This window comes from Lonchura striata, chromosome 3 (genome assembly GCF_050655825.1).
Source record: "Lonchura striata isolate lonStrDom1 chromosome 3, ASM5065582v1, whole genome shotgun sequence".
Taxonomy (NCBI): domain Eukaryota; kingdom Metazoa; phylum Chordata; class Aves; order Passeriformes; family Estrildidae; genus Lonchura; species Lonchura striata.
Window position 1 is genome coordinate 15,640,001 of NC_140705.1, and position 23,569 is coordinate 15,663,569.

General features: G+C 40.5%; 1 protein-coding gene across 1 annotated transcript in view; it reads left to right on the forward strand.

Annotated features, from left to right (window-relative positions):
- Positions 1 to 23,569, forward strand: part of ADAM17 (ADAM metallopeptidase domain 17) — a 34,598-nt gene that overhangs the window by 2,943 nt on the left and 8,086 nt on the right. The window contains exons 2-13 of the mRNA XM_021525424.3: positions 9,358 to 9,490; positions 10,989 to 11,122; positions 12,031 to 12,119; positions 14,074 to 14,242; positions 14,788 to 14,918; positions 16,604 to 16,693; positions 17,777 to 17,890; positions 18,410 to 18,554; positions 19,077 to 19,165; positions 21,013 to 21,165; positions 21,970 to 22,169; positions 23,208 to 23,311. Of these exons, the coding sequence (XP_021381099.2) occupies positions 9,358 to 9,490; positions 10,989 to 11,122; positions 12,031 to 12,119; positions 14,074 to 14,242; positions 14,788 to 14,918; positions 16,604 to 16,693; positions 17,777 to 17,890; positions 18,410 to 18,554; positions 19,077 to 19,165; positions 21,013 to 21,165; positions 21,970 to 22,169; positions 23,208 to 23,311 (1,551 nt within the window). The remainder of the gene's footprint in view (positions 1 to 9,357; positions 9,491 to 10,988; positions 11,123 to 12,030; positions 12,120 to 14,073; positions 14,243 to 14,787; positions 14,919 to 16,603; positions 16,694 to 17,776; positions 17,891 to 18,409; positions 18,555 to 19,076; positions 19,166 to 21,012; positions 21,166 to 21,969; positions 22,170 to 23,207; positions 23,312 to 23,569) is intronic.

The following is a 23,569-nucleotide window of genomic DNA, read 5'->3' on the forward strand; positions in this document are numbered from 1 at the left end:
TTCTGTTGTCCTCATCTTACAGCTTGGTTTTCTAAATATCATCTTTTCCTTCTAATAATTTCAGTGTTATCATTTTGAAAGTTTTATTTATTCACAGCTTAATTTTTGGGAACCGAAATCAGATTTCTGCTGAGCACTGTAAGGAAGTTTCATGAATTAACATTTTGTGATTTCTATTGAGAACTTCTCACTTATTACTCTGAGTTCAGTTTTTCAAGGAGGAAAAAAAATTATACAGTGAAAAAAATAATTTGACAAAGAATAGAATAAGTGATAAAATTATGTGGGTCATTTTCCGGCTTTTTTTGGCTGAAGTAATCTTAGGGTGTGGTGCTCCAGGAGTCTGAACTGATCTAAAATGAGACTGCCACAACCTGACCTCAGCTTCCCAATCCCTTCCCCATTCCTGTGAGCACATTCATGGAATGTGAGCTGTCTGGAAGTTAATCTCTTTTTTTTGTTTGGTTTTCCCCCTTTTGTTTTTGTTTTGTTTTGGGGTTTGTTTGGTTTCTTAATCAGTTTTTTGGCTTTTTTAGTGGTTTGGGGTTTTTGTTTGATTGGTTTTGGTTTATTTTCAGTAAAGGATATATTTTCTCTCTGTGAACTCCATTATTGTGGAGCAGCTCACAGTGTGACTGTCCAAGCACCTGCCCCGTTGTTTTTGAGGGGTGGAAAGGGTTGTGTTCCAGGTGAGGGATGAAGGCAGAATGATTTCCAGCTCAGTTTGTCTTTAGGTGTACTCTTTTTAATAATGTTGACATCCGGGATCAATTTCTAGAGAAATGGGGCTCTACTACGCAATACAGTGACTGATACTGTAGTTTGGCCCCAGAAAAATTAATGGCAGCTCTTTCAAGATTTTTCTCTTTGTTGTCATTTATCTCTGAAGATAACCTTTTATATCTATAAAATATTTATTCTGTTTGTCTTGAAGTTCAGACACATCTGAATGGTAACAAAGCTTAATGTACTTGAAAAGAGTAGCAGTGCAGATATCCAGCTCAGGTGCTGAATAGGCGAATAGGTCACTGAATATATCTAAAGATTTGCCAGAATCTGTATTACAATACAGTGGTACAAGTTGTGTGCTGCCACTGTGCAGCATTTGTGCAGGATTGCCCCCAACAGAGTCTGGATGTAAAATGTGTCTTACTCTACTGTTGCGTCTTTCGAATGAGAACTTTTTGTCTCAAGCTAGGTGGGGAACTAAAATAAGATAGTTCATCATTTGCTTTACAGATGATATTCTTTAAATCACTAACTGGAGATCTTTTTCTACCTGCCAAATTTCACTAAGAAAATCTGAGGCAGGTACCCTGATTTTCACCAGTTTTTTCTCTATACCACAGAAATACCACACCGAACTCCGGAACAATTGCATGAGCTAGAGAAATGGTACAAATGGTTCTGTGCAAACCTACCTAATGCACATCAGAAGACTCGGATTTAGAAGTTGTTGAGTGAAAAAAAAACAAATGGTAGTGATGTTGATGAATGAACCAGGGCAACTAAGTGATACAGAGGGCAGCATAAAATGATTTGAAATCAGTTTAGAATTTTTCACACTTGTTGTGACAAAATGTAGGAAGTCCAAAGGCCAGGAACATAACTTGCTGCCAAAGAATTTAGGGATTGGAAGTTTAGCTCAGTGTCAAGAATGTGCAGTGAGATAATTAGTGACGAAAATATTAATGCAAGGTTAAATTTTATCCTGCTGGACTGAAGCTTCTGTTGGAGACTAAGGCAAGACCTAGGTGAGGGTCAAATGATTAATTTCTCTACCATGATCTGCTTTTTTGTTATAGTTTCTTACCCCATTTGGACATCCTTTGAAGCAAGATTACTGTTTTAGATGGAGCTGGTTTTGCAGTTTGTCCCCAAAAGCTGAAGGTTGAGTGTATTTCTCACCATGCATCACATGGTGGAGAATTCAAGGACATGCAGTCCCACAGCATGTGATCCCTGCCCAGGATGTGGTGGGATTATTTCAAAATCATTGCAGGAATTTGTTGATGCAGTGTCTGTATAAACAGCAAATGCTTGGTGTAGACATGTCCCTATTGAATGCAAATTACCAATATTATTTTTATGCTGTGGATTAGCAATCTTTTCCATGAAGTTACTTAATATCAAGGTTTTTAAGTACTTTTCTCAAATTTGTTTTCATTTGTTCAGATGAAGAGGTCAATGTTTCCATTTCCAACTGAAAAAAGTGATCGAAGTGTAATTTCTGCAAAAAGTACTCAAGGTTAACAAAAAGAACAATGTCAATGCTACATTAAAGTCTAATTAATAAGAATTACCTTTAACTATTGCAAGATTTTTGTAATGGGAGCAAAATCCAGTGCTCAAAATGAGTTTGGTTTTCAGTAGTGCCAATTTGTTCTTACCTTTAAGCAGACAAAAAAGTAAAATTGCTGTTTGCATTTAAGATTTGGGGTGGTTTAACTTTTTCCTCAGTAAAACTGACAACTTCACTGCTGCTCTACATTGCTGATAGCAGTGACTCATCTCAGTTTCATGCTTCTGCTGCTCTGGAATTTTTGTGTGCACGTGCAGAAGCCCCAGCATGGATTTCTGCTCTGTGGCTGGAAGGGCCAAGTGTGGAAGCCCAGTCAGCCATACTCTAGTACTGGCACATTAGGTGTAACTGTGTTTTGTAGTCAGCAGAGATTTGTCTTTGCCGTAGAAGTTTATATTTAGTTTCCATTTTAAACAGGTTAGTTCCCCACCCCAGCTTTTTTATAAACTGTAGGAGTCCGAGTTTGCCAGACTGATGATAGCACGAGCTTTGCTGTGAACCCAAGAGCTAGGTTTTTTTAACAAAGAGCAATTTATCCTCCTGTCCTTTTCTGTGATCTTCATGTGTAGCACATGAACTTGCCTGTTTTGGGGATGTCCAGCAACCCTCTCAGTGGTTCTAATGATCTTCCTGATGTCTTCCATTCTTGCAGATACATGTATTGTCCATCTTTGTCACTTGTGGCCTGCATCTCTTCACAATATCCATCCCTGTCTTCCTGTGTTGCCCTAATGTGCATTATTTGTACTTTTTTCCCACCTTGATACTTGCATTTTTAGCCTATGTAGGTGCATGGACTGGGAAGTGGGAAGGCAAGGGGGCTCTGTTATGAAGGGAAGCAGCTACAGCTGTCATCCAGTAGATGCTGATCCATAATTACTGACATGTTGAACAAGAACATGATATCCCTTGGTTTCCTTTTGCACCTTTTCAGGTTGTCACTGAAATAGTAAAATTCTGTGCCTCAGTACCTGTGATGTGCCTCTAATTTTGGAAGCTTGTATGTGAATGAGTCCAAAGTTGTATCCACAAGGAAAAGAAATGCAGTCAGAAGTGAAGGGGTTGGTCTCACAAGTGTCATCTAGACAGTATTAGTGTCTACCTAGAATCAGCTCCACTCAAATTTATTTTGTGACACAGCAGGATTTTGTGATGTGGTATCTTTATACAGTGGTGAGGCTTGTAGTTTTTTGATAGCCAGACAAATGATCTGTTTCCAGAGAACACTGCATGCCATGACTGGGCAGTTCCTCTCTGCAGGTTGTATGAAAGCATGTGATTTGGGGGTGGGTTGTGCTGGGGTTTTTTGAGCATCAGGTCATATGATGCTGTTCTGTTGTAAGATGGGATGGCTGTATTGCCCTCATTTCACTTTAATTATGAGGATGTTAATTCAGTAGAGTTCCTTATTTTTTATAATGCCAATATTTGGCAGGATATTGCTTTTTTTTTTCCTTTGAAAAGTGGTCTATTGTCATTAATAGGACAAACAGTTATTAAATCAAGTAGATCCAACAGTGTAGGTTTTGTTCCTCACTGGTCCTTATTTAAGATGTGATTAGAGAAGGAGATAATTTGCAAGGTTGGAAGTGTGTGAGGTAATGTGTAGGATCATTGTGGGTATTCAGCTGTATTCAAAACCACCAGAAACAGCAGCTTAATTATCTATACAGCTTCTGCTAAACAGAATTTGCACCCTTAAGGAGATATTCCCACTGCCTAGAAACAAATGTTTATTTTACTCTGGGGAAAAACTTTGGAGCAGCATAAAGGTGCTGCTACCTGAAGAAGTTTTTCCTAAGATGAGCTAAAGGGTATTTAGTAAGCTGTTAGTTTTTCCATGATACCCATCACTGGCATGTCTGAATGTGTGATAAGGAGGGAACAGTTGCCCAGTGTAACTGCAGGAGAAGTGCACTGTGGAGTAGCTGTTGGACAATAAAGCAGCAGCATCCCTGCCCTCCCTGCACAAGGGCTGATTAACCCTACCCGGAGGCTTCATCTGCTGCCGAGTGAGTGAGTGCAGGCACCTTGTTTTCTCAGGTGGTTTGACTAGTTTGATGAAGCTGGGATCCAGTTAAAAACATGCCTTCTAACACATTCAGCTGATGTGGCTGACTGTTCTTACTTACAGGTTTATCCAGAAATGTGCTCAGAGTGTAAACTTTTACCTTGTTATGGTTTATTAGAATGCTGATATGTATTTGGTTCTTTCTTTGAACTTGTTTCTCATACAGGTTCTTCTGTTTAATGTTCTTGATGAGCAAAACAGCAACCACTCTTCAGTGGAAACAAGTAAACATGATTTATCTGAACTGTTGAAAGCATGGGCTGTTTTGTGTGGGTTAAGTATTTCAGTTCACTTTTTATTGTGTCTCTGGCAATGCCTCTGTACCAGATATACTGGAGAAATATTAACAGCACGTGCAAGGAGTTGTTACAGACCAGCTTACCCACAATGAACCTTCTCAATGTATCCTCTTCATCAACAGTCTCCTAAAAGCAGCATAAGCTGTTCAGAGAGGGTATCCACAAACATTTGTGCACGACTGCATCACCTCCTGCCCGGCACAGACCATTTGTGTGCCCAGTTGAAATATGAATATATTTGCCTTCTCCATTAGCACTCTCTGGAATGGTGGTGCAGCCAAACCAGCTGTGTTGCAGCCAGTGAGCGGCTGTTACTACAAACACAAGGGCAGCTGTTTTATGTAGGGTGATGGACACCTGCTCTAGCTCTTGTGCTTCAAGCTGGAAAAACTCCAGTCTGTGTTTCCTAGTCTAAATTCTGAGAGTCTGAATTATATTTCAAATTGCTGTGTTTAGTTACTTCAGTTAAAATATTTTAATGTACAAGAAGAGCATACAAAACTAAATAGTAACAATAAAGAATATGGAACCCTTCTACTCAGTCACTTGTCAGCTGAATCAGAAAAATTGTTACTAGTCAACTGCTCATAAGCTTTTGATAGGTATTTGATACCCATTGGAAATCAGCTTGAGATCAGAACCCTGATGTAGTTGATGAGTACTGTATAAAATACAGTCTGGAGTCGCTTCTTCAGTCTTGGAGATGAAACTGATTTAGCAGTCCCACTACAAAATCCTTCCTGAATGTGTTTGCAGTGCCTGTTGTAGGAGTACTCCCTGTAGGCTTGTCATCCCATTCCAGTGCCTTTGACAGAAAAATTATTTCTGCTTTTATTTTTTCCCTTGGGATGATTGGAGAAATAACTGCAATCATTTCTGCATGTCTCACTGATTATCTAGTGGTCTTTTTTAAATCCTAAAAGAAATTTTTTTTTTAAATTTCAGATCCCGAATTTTAGGTAGGAATATTTTCTATCATGGCATAATTTTGAAGAGAGTTCTAGAAAATATTAATTATATGTTCTGGGTTAAAACTTCATGCTTCTAGATAAGCTTAACCTTTCCATAAATGATGCAATGAAAAAGCATGCTTATGAAATGGCTGAATGCCACATTTACTTGTTGGGTTCAAGACAATAGATGGGGCATGAGATCATGGGAATTTACTGTTGTACTTATGAAAGCCAAGATGGTTGGAGAAGGCTGACATTAGTATATGAATTGCTAGCTGAGCACTGAAAGAGAAACTTCTTTTGAAACACACGCAGAGTGGCCTCCAACTCAGGGAGTTAAGCTGTTCTCCTGTGCATTCTTGAGCTCTTTGGTGCTGGTGCAGAGTTTATTAAAAGATACTTTCCTGTTTTAAGTCTGAAGGTCTAGTGCCAGGGAGCTTTTAGCCCAGAAACAAGGTGAAAAAAAAAAGAGGCAAGAGTTGGTGAGTTCAAAGCTAGGGGTAGAGGTGGATCAGTGCTGTGGATTTCTTCTTGAGAACTTTGGGATATTGTCTTTGTCATATGACATTCCTTCCTTGTCTCTCTTACAAACCCAATTTCTGTATGTTCTTAGGAGGTTTCCCTCTGGGAAAGAAGGTACCATGAGGTGAAGGGTGGTGACAGTAAATAAATACTTGCCGTATCAGGATGCAGTTAAGATGTTCCCTAAAATGACAGGAATGCAGAGATCTTGGAGGGAGTGGGAGGGATTGAACTGCAAAAAAATGGTTTGGGAAACCTAAGCTCAGGTCTGTTGAAGCCTGTGGGAAATGACTCTTGGACCATAATGAATATAATAGGGAAGGAATACCAGAAAGATTTTAAAATTTGAATAAAAAGTCAAGTATATGCTTTCTATGGCTCCCATCCACAGACTGTTGTACAGTTGGCTTCTGTACAGTTCTGTGTTTTCTTTAAAATAATGACACTTCATCTTTTATTTTCAATAAGCCATGAACATGGATTCATTTTCACAATATGAACATTTTACAGAAAAAATTTAGTTTGAGTGTATTACCAATCTATTTGTTCCACATCTATCTGATACCATAGTTAGTTAACAGATTATGTCTGGGAGGAATGTGTCTTAAGCCTCTACTTATGTTGTAAGTAAAATTAACAAATTTAGGAAGGGTAAGAGGAAATATGAACAAGTGCACTCTTGTTTCAGGGTTACAGGAACTGGGAGTGCCATGTATTTCATTTGTTACTTCAATAGAATCATCTTACTCATCTTCATGAACTTCTTAGGTCTTGTTCTTACTACCCTTCCTGTGTCTCTGTGAGGCATTTCCAGAAGGGTGTTTGTGTATATTAAGGTGGAATAGGACTTGCCTACCAAATAAAAAAGCCTGATTTTTTTTAGCAGACTTCTTAGTTCTCTTGCCATGAAACTGAGACGTTTTGTCTGGCCATAGTAGCAACTATGTTTTGCTTTTTGGCATGGCTTTCTCTTGGGTCTGGTCTGTACTTCAGAGGCAGAGATGGAAAAGGACAGTAATGTTTTGTAGCTGGGGTTGTGCCTCTCGGGCAGACCTCGTGTGGCAAGACCCTGAACAGCACGGCAGGGGTACCACACCTCTTGTTTCATGCCCCATGTTCCACACGCTTGGTCTGAATCATAAACCAGTGTTGGATATTCTGTGTATCAGCATTCACTTTGAGGGGTCAGCTCTAGCCTGAGTGTAGTGACAGAATCTTGAGTTTGATTAAATTAATTCAGAACTAGGCAGTTTAATGAGGTTTTTTTTCCAGAATTTATTTCCTTGCCTGTTCCTACATCCTTTCTAGGTGGTTCTGGATGAGGGCAGATGCCAGAGAAGCAATTAAATAGAACAGACTTTGTAAAAACCAGCTGTTTGGAGGGGGAAGCTAGGCATTTACTCAGCAACCTAAAGATGAAGGCCCTGCCTGACATGCAACAGTGGGGCATATGTGGGGAAAACCCCCACCACAGAAGGTAGGGTGATAGAGACTTGTCTTTGCATATAACCCGAAACACATGGTAATCATGTGCAGGTGTTCTCGACCTGAGAGTTGTAAACAGAAATCGGGAAATTGCAACTGCTCTGCCCTTCCTGTGTTGCTCAAGGGCCAGAGAGGAGGGGCCAGGGAGGGAGAAGCCTGGGAACTGCTGCTCAGTGGCTTCTGCTGCCCAAGAGAGCAGCTGTGTTGCCCGTGCCTCACTCTGTGAGTGGGTCTGGTGCAGGGCCAGGAAGGCTGTGAGGATCATCTTTGCTTCTGTGCCTTCCTCACTTCAGTGTACACAAGCACACTAGTGGCCATTTACTGCTGGTTAATTCTCCCCATCCACCCACCCCTTGCAAAAGAAAAAACAAGGTGCTTCCTTGCCCTGATCAGTGCATGTGTTCTTAAAGCTTTCCTGGGCTTTGGAAACATGGATTTGGGAATAAATTATGGTACTGAGTGTCAGGTTTAAAAAACCCATATTATTTCAAGAGCTATGAGCATCTAGATTTCAAGTTGGCAATATTGGTTTGTTGCACAATAGCTTGTTAGTGGTGCTGCTTACTTTAAAGTCCAATAAAGCACATGAGGTGGCTTTGCTGAGTGGGGTAAGCTAGTGACCAGGGACTCTGAAGGAATGTTATCTTCCTTAACAGAATATGTCTTTGGTAGCTGTCAGTCTGGTTCAGAAGCATAGCTGGAAATGGAGGGGAAGGAAACAGGACATTTTTAAAAAAAAGAATGCCTGGGTGAGCACCTCTGCACCTCTGTCTCTAGTAAAACACATCTGAATCCTCATTTAGTGCAGTGAAGAGTGAGCACCTCTGGCTGAGAAGGAAAATGACAATGTGGGAATAAGAACCTCTTGTTAAGGCTGTAAATAGCAACTGAATCTGTCAGTGTTGGTGGAAGCTGGGGTGGTTGTTGGCTGTCTTGATGGGTGGTGGGTGCTCCAGAGAAGCAAGAGTGTGGATGGGTGTTTTGATGAAGGAATGCCTTACAAAGTAGCAGGAGGTTTTATCAGCAAGACAGAAGCACTTTTTGCAGCTTGTTAATGGTGGAAACATCTGAAGAATATTGACATGAATTTGTAATGTGTGTACTGCTCCCATAGGAATTCAGGCACTTGGTCTCCTTTCTCTGAATAAGTTTTCGTGTTCTCAGTAGGAAGAGGAGTTTCACATGATGGTAAGGTATTGGGAAATCAGGATATCTCACATGAGTTGCCTTGTTAGTTCTGATTGATTGTGCTATGCAGATAACCTGTTTTCTGTCTACTGTTGGGCAGAAAGGCCCAATACAGTCCAGTCTGCAATTAACTTGGTTTAAATCTCCTAGGTTAAATTATTTTCTTCCTCAGACTCATGTGGGGACCAGCAGGTGAGGAGAGTAATTTACCCCAGAGAAATGGGGATGTTCTCCCTATGTAGTTTCTTGGGGGGAGCCAGGGAGGGCATAAGTTCTGCATTGCTGTGGCACTAAAAATGATGAGTTGGTTGCTTAGAAGTTGTATAAAAATTGAAGCAAACTGTCTCTCTGAGATTGTCTTGTCTCACTCTATGATTTTGAATTACATACACAAAATAGGCCATTACAGAAGTAGTTAAAATTAAAGCAAACTGTGGTATTGCTGTTGAAATGGGAGTCTCTGGTTTGCTCTTTTTTTATGTGTGCATTTGGAAAAAAAGTCTTTTGAAACTAAAACTTTCCTTGTTGGTCTTTCAGACACAGTTGAGTCCATGCTTTCAGACTACGACATCCTTTCTCTGTCTAGCATCCAGCAACACTCACTGAAGAAGAGGGACCTCCAGCCTGAGACACATGTAGAAAGGCTCTTAAGTTTTTCAGCCCTGCAAAGGTAATTAAATCATCAGTGATGAAATAGCATAATATTTTCCTTCAGTTTCTCATGAGTAATGTGCAGTTTCAAACCCAGAAATTGTTGTCTTGTTCTCTGTCATGACTGGCCAGTTCTTCTAGGTTAGTGATCTGCATGGTTATGTGACTTCAGAGAGGCTCAGAGGAAAGGGGAAAGTAAATTCTCTTTTATTTCTCTGATGGCTGACATAACAGTAATTTAGGATTTCTTTTGCTTTATTCTTAGGTTTAGTTTCATGTAGATTACTCCTACTGATTAGGTTGGATCTCACTTATACCTGATCTGGCAATCTTGTCAGTTCTTCTCGACTGTCCTCTGGTTCTTGAAAATCTCAGCCTTCAGTTTGGGAAGTGTGTGTGCTCTGCTGCCCAAGAGATTGACTATATTTAGTTTCATGGAGGTTTAATCCTTTTCCTATTGAGTATGTCCCATTAAATAAAACACTTATTTTCATCTTTTGTTTGTTTGGTTTGGTTTTGTATTTTGGTTTTTGTTATAAGATGGGAAATAAAGCTCAGGTGAAAAGGGGAGGAGAAATAGAAGGAAGCAGGCATGAAGATGGCAGAAATTTTATTCTGAGAGTCAGACAAATGCCTTGCAGGTTATGACTGAAATTCACTGAAAATGAATCTGAAATGGGGAGCAGGGTCAGAATCACTCTTTTTATTAGCAAATGTAGATCGATTTTTGTTTGAATGACATCCTTTGTCCTCTTTTATTCATGTGCCTTCCCCTGTGTCATCTTCAACTGTCATGCAAGTTATGCATAATTTTTGAATTTCTGAATGTTTGAAAGGGCATTTTTTTTTTGAGTTTGGAGGGGCAGTTATGAAAGGTTAATGGGATCAGATGTCTGACTGTCCCTGTTTTGCACTGCCTCATGCACGCTGGCTTTAGGGTGAGGTTGCCGATGATGATTACAGAATAATTGCAGAGGAGCATGCCAAAAATCTTTCACCCAAAGCCCACATAAACCAAGAGCCCATCAGGTTTCTTCCAGAAAAGGTTACCAGCCTACTTCTTGGGATAGTTTTCAGTTTTTGTGACAATATATTGTAAAAAATGTAGGGAGTTCAGATTTCTGTTTATGGTCTTTTGCCTGTATTATGTAAGAAAGTAAGAACTTAAAGATAATTTAATTTCAAATAGATGAAGAAATTTCTTGGTCTGATTTTTTTTTTTTTTTTTAAATAGTTACCAGTAACTGGTTTTGCTTAACTGCAAATGAAGAAGGCACATCATGAACAAACTGTGACTGTTTTGGATTTAGGGGGTTATTTTTTACACTTTTTTTAAATTAAACATCTGTGACTCTAAAATATTTACAGTTATCAATTACACATTATATGCTTTTGTAGCCTTCTTATCAGAATTATTGCTTTTTTACTTTTTTTTGACCCTCAGTAAAATGGAGATTGAATGTATTTGTTACATGTATACTTTGCTTAAAAATAAATGTAAGTAAATTCTTTTACAGGCACTTTAAATTATACTTAACTGCAACTGCTGAACACTTTTCAGAAAAATTTCAAGCATTAATTGTGGATGGTAAAGGCAAGGAAAAGGAGTATCGTGTTCAATGGCGAGACTTTTTCACCGGACATGTTGTTGGTTAGTATGAAGCAGACTATGGGTCAATGCTGAGAAACTACAACTTTGCTCGGGTCTCTTGGGTAGAGTAAATGGTGTATTTCCCTCATTTTGATCAAATGTGGTTAGGATGAAGAAATAAACGTAATTCTTATCCTCTTGGGTTTTCTGGTTTTATTTGTGTGGTGTGTTTGGGGATTTTTTTTAGGTTTGGTGGGTGATGGGGTGTATTGCATCAGGCTCCTAAGACAGGACTCTTGTGTTGAGTTTGGAAGGACACAAAGGTATAATTTACTTAAGCAGCAGCTTGCAATTTTTTTTTTTTTTTAATGCTGATGGTAGCTTTAATTCCAGCTGGAATGTAGGACTTGAATTGTTCCCTGCCCCAGAACACAAAGCTATGGTAGAGGTGATGCAGTAATACCCAGACTGTTCAATTAAAAGACTTAAAGATAGTTCTCTGTAGATTACTTTTCTGTAAAGAAAGATGCTGTGCTCCACTTCCATGCAGTACTAATGCTTCTGCTAAGTTGTTTTGATTTCTTTGTTGCCTTTGTGATGTGGTGAGACTTTTCCACTGGAATGCAGGCTGATGCTGTGAAATTGCTGTCTGATAGTAATTAGATGCACCTTGCTTTTGTCAGCAGAAATACTGTGTCCCCCATTACTAATCCCCAGAGCCATCTCAACACTTTCTGCAAAATTTTCTGTTAAATCTGAGTCTCACTGACTATGACTATTAGGAAGTTACAACTTGGGGAAAGTGCTGATTAATTTTGTCTTTTTCTTTAAATTGAACAGTACAGAGACTGAGGAAGGTAATTTGTCATGAAGTTTAGAAACAATTAAAAACCCCCAACAAGCGGTATCCGTGCAGGAGCACATGCAAACAGCTGAATTAATTTAATGCTTCCTTATTTATGTTAAAGGAGAGCATAATTCCAAGGTTGTGGCACATATTGGGGATGAAGATTTTACGGTGCGAATCAATACTGATGGAGAAGAATACAATATCGAGGTATGCTTTGCTGTGGAAAACTGTATCCAGACAATCACCTTCTTTTCCTCTGGGTATTCCTCTTCCTTGTTAGTTATGTTGACATTTCTGTAGCTCAAACTAGATTTGATGGTAGTGTTTGTTTTGGGGTGAGGAGAGAGAGAAATAAGAAGCCAATTTGGATTGCAAGTGTTGACTTTTATTAGTGAGCGACATTCTCTGACAGTTGCATGTTTTAAGTACATCAGGGAGAAGGTATATTTTAAACAGGAAGGGGTTTCAGAAACAAATGGATAATGTCAGAAATTGGTGGTGATCATGGCCTTTAACAAACTAGCAGTCTAAACAGAGTCAAAGTCAGTGAAGCTTTTTAAAGCTGGCTTTGTTACATCTTGGAAGTTTTCCCATTTTTAGAGCTGCATTGAAAATTGATATTTTATCTGAAAATTGGTTATTTTTCCCTACTCCCTTGTTTTTCACCATTTTCCTTGCTTGTGTTATTTTGAACTCTTGGTTAAAAAAAATTCAACAAATACATAATTAGAGACTGTAATAATGAGATGTTCATTGCAGTATATTCCCAGACACAAGCAGTATTTGAATGGCTGAATAACAGTAATTATGGCTGAGTGTTATATGGATATTGTAATTGTCTCCAAACCCAAAGATACACAGAATTATGGGTAAACCTGAGAAATATAGTCATGTTAAAGTATAAAAATGTGATCAAAATGCTCAAATCACTGTACTTGAATTTTACATTGAGAACACACTGTATCTGTTTGCTTGTGATGTAAAGCATGTTTGTGTTTGTGCTCCAGAGCAGTTGTAGGTGTGCCTTGTTTCTCCCTGCAGCCAGCCTCCTGTTCCTGGCTGGCTGTGTCTGCAGCTGGGGCAGGCAATGGTGTGCAGCCTCTGGCTTGCCCTGCTGCCTCGCTGGTGCTGTCCCCAGGTCAGCTTTGGCCACTGACAGCCCTGGATGAGATGATTCCCGTGCACAGTCTGTTCCCCAAAGGCAGCATGGACAAAGCTGCTCTGCCATTTCCTGCTTTTGTTTTCAAGGTAGTTGTGTATGGTTTAGACTGGCTGTGGGCTGTTGTGTAAATCACTGTTGCCCTCACACCTTGCCTTAGCGTGTGAAACCTTCAGTTTTCTGCTGCAGACATGTGGCTGCTGACATAGCACAACCTTCATGTTCCAGGACGTTTTTGCTGTGAAATGAAAGCACAGTGTTCTGAATGATGGCTGGCTAAAGTTGGAAGAACCCTGCTTAAGGGCCAGAGGAGACCCAGAGCCAGGTGCACTATGTTGTACATGTAGGCAGTCTGTGCTGCTTGGCTTTGGCCAAAGAACTGACCCTCTCTGTGTCATATTTGGTGGCGTTGCTTTAGCTCTGACATTCAGATAGAAATAGGACCTGTCAGTAAAGTAAAATATTGTGTGCATCTGCTATGGGAATTGGTGTCTTTCCTTGAGATTTCATGGTCTTCTTTGGTTTTGGAGACATTTTCATGCTTGTGACTTGGGTAGCTGTTGAACATCAAAGAGCCCACATTCTGCTGTGTGCTTAAAGGCTCTCCGTTACCTGCCTCCTCCTGTGCTTCTGGTCAGTGCATTTGTTAGCAGTTAAAGATATTCTTCTGGCTCCATGCTCTTGCTGAGGGGAGCAGAGGAACCTGAGAAGCCTCTTCAGCTTGTTCAGATTCTGAGGAGAAGAAAAATTCTCTCCTATGGCCTTATCAGGTAGCTGCCACTACTTTGTTAAGATGCTCTCAGACTTCTGGATTCCCATGTAACACAAGAGAGTTTACTTCCGTTGGCTTTCTTGGGGATGTCATTTTATCAGTAGATTTGTTGGGTGAAGTGCATTTGTGTGTGTAGACAGAAAGCTATGGAGATACAATGGTGCATACATAAAGTTTTTTACTTATCTAGACTTTGGGTTCACTGTGTTCCTAACTTCTTGTGCTGTCAGCCACTGTGGAGATTTGTAGATGATGTGGAAGATGAAAGACTGCTGGTCTACAGATCTGAAGATATCAAAGATTTCTCAAGGTTGCAGTCCCCCAAAGTATGTGGTTATTTAAAGCTGAGTGAAAATGAACTGTTGCCAAAAGGACTGGAAGACAGGAAACAAAATGAAGGTGAGTGTCCATACCTTGAGAGAGCAGCATCTGTGAAACAGATCAGCTCTTTCAATTCACTGTGGGCATGGAGGGGGGAAGCAGTAGTCCTCATGCCTCTTTAAACAACTTTGTACTTCTGTGCACTGTGCAGCAGGACCTCTTTGGCCTCTGTGGTCACTCAAGGAGTCCAGCTTGAGCTATGATGGGGTTTTGAGAGTTTTTGTCCCTCTTTCCTCTGTTCTTTGCTGTATCAGCAAAAGTTGGGGTAATGACTAGGAACAGGAGGAGGAGAGGTGTTACGGCTGTGGTGATGACCATAAAAGCTCTGTAGGTAAATCTGATAAATAATTCAGTGCTATGCATTCTTTTCCTTACTGTAAGTTTGAGGACTGTTAGGAAGACAAAATTTAAAAATAGCTATTAAAAAAAAGCCCGAAACTAAAGTGAAACATCCCCATTGTCCTCCCAGGAGCCCACCCACACTCACATTCAAGTCTTAAATAAGGCCAGTAGATTTAGCAGAGGTAGTAGTATTGAGTGTTTGTTTGAAATCCTTACTTTAGGAAGCACCCATCGGAAGAAAAGATCCATTCCAGAGAACTCCAAAAACACGTGCAAGATGTTGGTAGTGGCAGACCATCGTTTCTTCAAGTACATGGGCCGTGGGGAAGAGAGCACCACTATAAACTACTTGGTAAGTAAATGTACCCTGTTAAAATTTGCTGGAAAACACACTGCTGCAGTAGTTAAAACAACATACAACTTATTCTTTTGTACTTTTGTACACACAGCTTTTACCTGGGAGAGTGCTAAATCATGCTTTAAAAATATTCTATAATGAGGCTAATGTAGTTCAGTAGTCTTCAAATTTCACTCAAAAGCAAATTCCTTCCTGTCATATACTTCTGTTGGCTATGCTGTTTTCTGCCCAGGAGCTTCTCTTTTCTCAGTCAGAGCTCTAGAATCTCCTGGATTTTGAAATCCACTGCAAATGATCTAGCCATCTTTAAAGTTCTAGCATGTTTAATGAGAAGTTAAAGCAACTCATATAGATCTTCTTTTCCAAATTCTTTCAGGATTTTCTGTCCAGAACAATAAATTAGAAGCAGGCCCAGTAAACACCTTGTTTGGTTGTACGCTGGTGGTGTGGATTAACCCCAGCAGGCAGCTCAACCTCAGGCAGCCACTTGCTCTCTCCTCCCAGATGGAATGGGGAGACAATCAGAAGGGTAAAGGTGAGACAACTTTTAGGTTGAGATAGAAACAGTTTAATAGCAAAAGCTGTTCCCAGCAGCAAAGCAAAACAAAGGAATTAATTCACTTCTTCTCATCAGCAGGCAGGTGTTCAGCCATCCTCAGGGAAGCAGGGCTCCATTGTTGTACCAATTACTGAGTGACCCAGCTGAAACACTGGCGTTGTCTATCTGACAGGTTTTTGTGAACTAGAACAAGGCCTACCCACAGCCTTTCAGCAGAAAGGGGGAGTATGGGGGTTTGGGGACTGCAGATTAAACAAAACAGGTTTGGAGGCCTGTTGTTTGTCTAAAATATCTTTCTGAGCTTTACTCTTTGAAATGCTAATTACTCTGTTGCACTTTTGCTGGCTTTTTGACCTTTCTGCCCCCAGAAATGCTTTTACATTCTCCAGGTGAGGGTGCCTCATTTGATGTGTTTGCAGAGGTGCTCTTATCTCAGCGTCTGATAAGTGCTGAGGCTGACCCCTGTTGTGTTTCCTGGGTAGATGGGTAATGTTAACAACACAGTGATTGGAAAACCAAAGCATAAACTATTATTGAGTGGTTCTGAATGTCACTTTCAGCAAGTTTGGTGGTTTATATTTAGTAGAAGGTGTTTTTTTAAGAGAACAGCTTGAAAAGGGAAGTATTGATTGTGAACACTGACAGGAGACTTTCTGGAACCTTGTGCCTGAATCATAATGAGGAAATAATAGGTTTTTGGCTGGGTGAGGGAAGCAAGCCTGGGGGGGTCAGTTAAACTAGTTAAGCACCATGCTGAAACAAAGCAGTAAAAACAGCTCCCTCCTCTGCCCTTCCCCTGAAAGAAATCCGGAAAATTAGTGTTTGAACAAAGTGTTTTCCAAAATGTCTTGTTCTTAATATTATTGCTATTCCACTACACAAACAAAAGTGATAAGTGGAAAAGGTTGTGCTAGTTTTTTATGATGGAAAATTTTCAAGTATATTGGATAATACTGATCCAAAACCAACAGTACTTGGATACAGGGAGTTTGTTTTGTTACCTTACACAAGGTTCAGTTTTAATTCAAGGGACTGTTTCTGGGTAAGTGTGTAGCAGTTTTCTGAATGTCTTTTGCTCCATGAAAGCTCACTTGAGTGACTTGTTTTCTCTTCCACACAGATTGAATTGATAGACAGAGTAGATGACATCTACCGAAACACTTCCTGGGACGATGGAACCTTCAATGGGTACGGCATACAGATAGAGCAGGTATTCACTGCACTCTGCAGAGGGCTTCCAGGTTAAAGGAACATGGTTTTTAAACAGCAGTATTTCTGACTATTTTGTTTGGGTTAGAGCTAAAATAATAAAATCCTACATTATTAACTCCAGCCAGGAACACTCTGAAATAGCATCTTGCCAGTGTTAATGATCTGACACGATGCCCGTTTTCAGTTCCTTGCAGTGTTTGAGATGCAAATCTTTCCATATTTATTCCTGATTTTATATTTATTGAGGGAGAATCTTTCCATATTTATTCCTGATTCAAAAGTGCATTTTTCACCTGAACATGTGCAAATTTTGTTTCATTCAGACATGCTCATGCATTTATTTCAAATACCTGTTGCTAGTGCTTGGCTTACAAAGCCTTAGTAGGCCTGAAACCCAGGTGAAAACAATCTTGCCTGAAGAGCTTTAATGACTCCCTTAGACATAATGCTAGTGTAGAGTCTTATATATGGACACAGGGAGTGTCGTGACTTCAGTTTCTATGATGGTGTCTTGAATTTAGTGCACAGAAATCTGCAAAACAGCATTAAAAACAGGAGGACTCCATCAGCTCAGCATACTGCAAGAGCTGTCTTGGGGGACATGGAGACTAATGGTACAAGCCAGATGCCCCTTTCCTGGGAAAAGATCTGCAGGCATAAAGGAGGAGCATTACTTGGGCAGGGAGGGGGTGGAAAACATGATGAACTAATTCTGGGTTACTGGGAAAGGGGCAGTCCTTTAACATACATACTGGTTAGCTAGAACTCTGAATTTATTTGGTGTTATTTATACTGATTGTATTTGTCTGGGTTTTTTCTAAAAGTAAAAGGCATCTCAGAGCAGAATTTTATATGAAAACTTCTAATGTTATCCTGTGAAAGGGTTATTTACAATGTAGTTATGATTTAGTTGGTGTATTTAACTACCAGGGGCTGGAAAGTTAATATTAGAATCATTCTGAGTCTGAATTTTTCTCCTTCGAGATCTATTGAGGTATTTAAAATTACATTGGAACAACTTCTGTAGCTATAAAATTGACAAAAATTCCTTTTCGTTGTTGTTGCCCTTTTTGACATGTAGATTATCATCCACAATGAGCCAAATCCTGTAAAACCTGGAGAAAGACATTATAATATGGCAAGAAGTTACCCAGATGATAAGAAAGATGCCTGGGATGTGAAAATGCTGCTAGAGGTAGGTTGTAACCCTTGAAAAATCATGCCCCTTAAGAGAATTGCTCATTCATATGGCTGCTCTGTAGTAATGGGTGAAAGTCCTCTGCTCCCTCTGCATGATGTCTAGATGTCACACAAAGTCAAACCAGCTGCTATGCCCTGTAGCCTTTGGTAAAGGGCTCCCTTGCATAATTACAGAGCAGACATTAATTAGTCTTATTAATGTGGTCTGAGTCAGGCAGTCCTGATTTGTCTGGCCCTGAGACTGGCTGCCTTGTGACCTTCATCAAGTTATTGTACTTGGCTTTTCCTGCCTGTGAAAAGGGAAAATGAATAGACAAGTTATGTAAATGAATGTGTACAGTGTACTTGAGCATTAGTTTAATTTCCTGCAGCTCTGCAGGACACTTAAACAGCTGCTGTTTTCTGACTTAACCAGATCTAGGAGGTACTTGTCTGGCACATTAAATAAATGTTATCTATAGACTTCTAACAAGTACTGTCAGCTAACAGGGATTTGACTTTTTTTTTTTTTAAGCAATTTAGCTTTGATATTGCAGAGAAAGCAGCTCACGTGTGCCTTGCTCATCTCTTCACCTATCAAGATTTTGACATGGGAACGCTTGGACTGGCTTACGTTGGCTCTCCCAGACCTAACAGCCATGGTGGCATTTGTCCTAAAGGCAAGGCTTCTTTGTCTTCTCTCCCAGTTGTGGGTTGGAAGCTAGTTTTTGTTATTCATGTTTAATTCTTTCCTCCAACTTTCATGGATATTTGCACAAACTGTAGGAGCTGGATTTTTACATAGAAGGGATGGCGATTTTTTTTTTGTCTGGAGCTGGAAAAAGCAGGAAGGATCAAAGTCACTGAACTATCTGGTGTGAACAGACTGTATAGAAAAAACCCTGTTCTATGGGCTGCTTTGTGTGGGCACATCCTGCAGTGCTTTTGGAATGGCAGATGCTCTTGTCTTGGAAATTTTTGCTGATTTTGCCTTTACTGCAGCACATGAGCTGTTGGAGCTGTGCTTGAAAGATTCCCAGCTCCAAAAACTGGCAAGAGGCAGGGTCTCACTAGTGAGCCTGTGAGAACAATAAAGCTGTAAAGCTGTTAATTTCCCTGGACAAGTACTCCTCTCTTCCCAAAAGTACCCTGAAGCGCAAGAAAAATGGTTCTCAATTTTAATTTATTTCTCACTCTTTCAGCTTATTACAGTCAAATTGCAAAGAAGGATATCTATCTGAACAGTGGCTTGACCAGCACCAAGAACTATGGGAAGACCATCCTCACAAAGGTAGAAGACTGTCCTCCTCATATGTGTGTGCTGGTGATGTGTACCATGGGATTGTGACAAGCTCCTGTGCTCTGTCAGAAAAGAGCTGCTGGCTTTCCATTTGAGTGAGATCTCTACGGACAAGGATATAGATCATGAAACAAAAATCATCTTTTTTGTTGTAGCTGACAAGGGGAGACAGGACTGAATGGAACTGAAAATTGAATTCACTGTGAAACAGGAACAGAAACAGCTAGTGTCTCATAGGAACTGTAGTTTCCTAGATATAAACATGTTTTTGTCTAAAGATGAATTTAAATGTGCTTTGTTTTAACAAAAAATCCCCAACTAACAAAATTCTTAACAAAACAAACCCTCAAACAGAACAAGGCAGACAAAGTAGGAGGCTTAGTTTGAGCCTTTTTATTAAATTCATCCACCTGATTTTTGTGTGTCCTGAGTAATTAGAGCAGAGAACAGTATAGTAGACAGGGCTTATTAGTGCTAATACTAAGCTTAATGTAAGTTGATGCTTGCTGTATTTTTTCATACTTTATGAGATAGTAAATGCACAAAGGCCTAAGTATGAGCTTTGTATCACTTGTAAAGACACCAGAGCAGTGTCTATGTCTTCCTCTATTAAATCTTTGAAGTTGGGCATATTTTGCTTTTGCTGGCTTCTCAGCTGTGCTTTTCTGTAGCATGATTATAATAGGAATTTATAATTGATGTGTGGGCTAAAACTTGGCACAGAAGCTGTCAAGAAGATAGGGGAAAAAAGACAGTAAAGCTTTGTGTTAGAGGGATGTTGACAGAGAGCTCTAGCAATAGCTGTTGCCATGCTATTTGCATTTGTTCCATCTCCAGACTGGAGTTGTGCCTTAGATTACAAAGGAGGTTTAGTTTTCTGTCTTCCCAGTGGCAAGCTTAGGGCTTGGGATGATGGTTCACATTGGTTTCACAGGGAAAGTGCTGCATGGTTTCTACTTTGGTTTAAAAAAAACAAAACCAAAACAACCTCCTTAAAACTCTTCTCCAAATGAAACACAGTGAAGCCCAGGAGGGATGCCTGGGCAGCGCTCCTGTCTCTGGCTCCCACATTAGCCAAGCTTAGACACAGACAGGGCAGCTCATGGCAGCGCTTCGTCCTTCCCGTGCCCACACAGCAGCTGCAGCGACAGTTCCTCTCCAGGACTGCCCAGTCTCCTTGTGGTTATCTTTATTTCTGTGTGAGTTTAATCTGTGGTTGTCACCTTGTGAGCGTGACACCATGTGCTGGAGAAGGCACTGTGGGAGGTGCACAGCGAGCAGAGCCAGTTTGGGATCCTCAGCACAGGCAGGCGTGTCTTGCATAAAAGATGTTAGAAATCCATCGGCCACAATTGTAGGTGTCTTTCCTAGAAATCATGCAGTAGTGGAGTTCATTCAGCACTCCAAATGTCATCATCCATTTAGAAGAAACAACTCTAATGGCAAGATATGTTAAACAAGAGATTGACTAATTGTAGTAGCTGGTGTTTGTTTGGGTTTTGTTTTAACTTTTTATGCCTTCCAGCTACACAGAAGTAAATTTCATATTTAAGCATCTGCATTGCCTTGAAAACAAGTTTGAATTGGTATTCTAGGACAGCATTTTGCTTTTAACAGTGATTTAATGTTCAAATCTACTCCTTGAAGTTAACTTTGAAAAGGGCCACAATTTAATTTACCTTAATTTCTCCAGAAAACTAGAAAAATGTTCATGGGAAATTCCCTATTGTTTTGCTGTATTTTAGTATTGCTAGTGGCCTAGAAGTAGCTGGGATCTTCTGTCCTTTACTGGTCAGACTAATTTTTTCCAACATTTTTTTTTTTCATGTTCAAAAAAGGAGGCTGACCTGGTTACAACACATGAACTTGGACATAACTTTGGAGCAGAGCATGATCCTGACAGTCTGCCAGAGTGTGCCCCCACTGAAGACCAGGGTGGGAAATATGTAATGTATCCTATTGCTGTCAGTGGGGATCATGAAAACAACAAGGTATGGTGGTTTAGTTTTGCATCAACACAAAGTTTCTGCTGTGATCAGTGACCCTTTGCATGGCAAATCTATTTAGTTAATGATTCCTGTAGTTTGAAACCACCAGAATGTAATGGGTTAGCCATAAAACATTTGCATGCAGCGGGGTTCTCTGCAAGATAAGCTCATCTTTGGAGTCTGGGTTTCACTGGAATTCATGGCATGTCAGTGTGCGTTTTAATTAATTGTAATTATCTGTGGCCATATGCTGCTACAAGCAAGTCCCAGTAAGAGTCAAATCCAAGACCTTCAGTACCACACAGCATTGGGGTGGTTCATAGCTGCTGTTGGAGAGGGGCTGCCAGGTGCCACAGCTATGGTGGAAGCTTGCCCTGGCAGTGTGGAATTGGCCTTGTGCCTGTTGTACAGATGAGAAACCCAGATGAGCAGGGGATGGTTGGCCTGCAGTGTGCTCTGACCGTGGCTGTGCCCAGCCCCTCTGCCCAGAGGCAGTGCTGTCTGTGCCTCTCCTCTTGCTGCAGCTTCACATCCCGTCCTGGGGCCGCTGAAGTGTGGAGAGCTGGAGTTGTCTCTGAGCCAGGCTGCGTGGGGGAGTCCCTGCAGTGTGCAGCAGTGTCTGTTACTGACCCAGCTGTTACTTTCCCATCTTAAAATTTTTCCAAGGCATCAAGCTGACAGTACAAAGGGAATAACTGCTTTCTGGGATGCCAGAACTCAGAGACGTAGGGAGGCTGTGGTTGTCTTAGATGCCAGATGTTGACAGAAAGGTACACTCAGTGCTGCTTTATTCCCCTGTGACTGTAGATGTTCTCAAGCTGCAGCAAAAAATCCATCCATAGGACCATAGAGGTCAAGGCCCAGGAGTGCTTCAAAGAGCGCAACAACAAAGTGTGTGGGAACTCCAGAGTGGATGAAGGCGAGGAATGTGATCCTGGCCTCTTGTACCAGCTGGCTGATCCCTGCTGCACTGCAGACTGTAAACTGAAAGATGGTGCCAAGTGCAGGTAAGGGGAAATGAGCTGCAGCTTCTCTTTACACAGGAGAGAACGTTGGGTTGGGCTGAAAACTCCTAAAGCAACCTGCAGTATCACAGGCCTCTTTCCTGGCTTTTCACATTCACCTAAGGGTGAATGTGTGAGCTCACAACAGTGAAAGACTTAATGAAAGGCTTCTGTGTGTATGCATTAATTTTTATAGCATTCTATTTTCCTGAGAAGTGTCAAGACCCAGAGGCTTGCAAATTATTATTGTGTTGTCATTGTTATTACTACCATTATTATTGAGCAAACTTAGGTGATCAAAAAGCATTTAAAAATATCCTGTGCACACTTTCTGTGAAATACAAGTTTTGTTTGTATTGGAAGTGGCTTTTTACATTGGTACATACTGGTAATTCCAGACTGCTGCAAAATATGTTTGAGCAGACAACACAGTGACTGCACTACATGACTCCTCTTTCTGTTGTTGCTTTTTGGGGTCTTCATGGCCTTGTTGCAATGCAGTGTCCAATCTTTTTTGTTAATAGTTCAGCTCTACACCACGTAACATCAGAGAGCTTGTGCAATTCCTGTTGTTTAGCAAGAAAATCCATGTGTTTTAATAATTTTTTTTTACCAAGGGCCTTCTTGTATTAGGTGAGAAAATGAAAGTAAGGACAATGCAGAATACAAAGTAGGAAACCTTCAGGACAAACAGAAGGGGGAGAAGTGTTTGGGGAAGGAAAGGGTGAAAGATCTTGTCCTAAGTTGCAGAGCAGGTTACAAGAGGATGATCCAAGTGCCTTGAATAAATACAAGGGTCCCTCTGTTGTCTCTCAATATATTGTACTTTCTATGTGATTTGACCTTCAGTAAATGAAGAGTGAGTATGTATGTAGAAAGGTGGTTGTGGGAGGGGGCAGAGAGGACAAGGGTTGAATCAGTCAGTCTCCAAGAAGTAGCTTTTTATTTCCTAAACATCTTTTTTTCTGGCTTTGTCACAGGTGTACTTTTTTTTAAAAAAATTGGTTAATATTTATTTATTTCATTTTGATCTTTCCCCAGTGACCGAAACAGTCCTTGCTGTAAAGGCTGCCAGTTTGAAAGTGCACAGAAGAAATGCCAGGAAGCCATAAATGCCACTTGTAAAGGAGAGTCTTTTTGCACTGGTAGGATGTGGCTTTGTCCCCTGTATGTCAGCTAGCCAAGTGCTTCAGGCTCAGTGTCCTGCTCAGCCCACTTTCAGACTAGTGCCCTTTAGTCATCCGGTGCATGTAATTTTAGAGACCAGTTAAGCATCACAATATGCTCCTATAATGAGTTTCATTGTAGTTCAAGAGTCACTTTGTGATTTATTGCCCAGAACTACATAAAAAAGGTTGATTTAAAAAAAAAGAAAAAAAGCAAAACAGAGTGTGTCCCTGGGA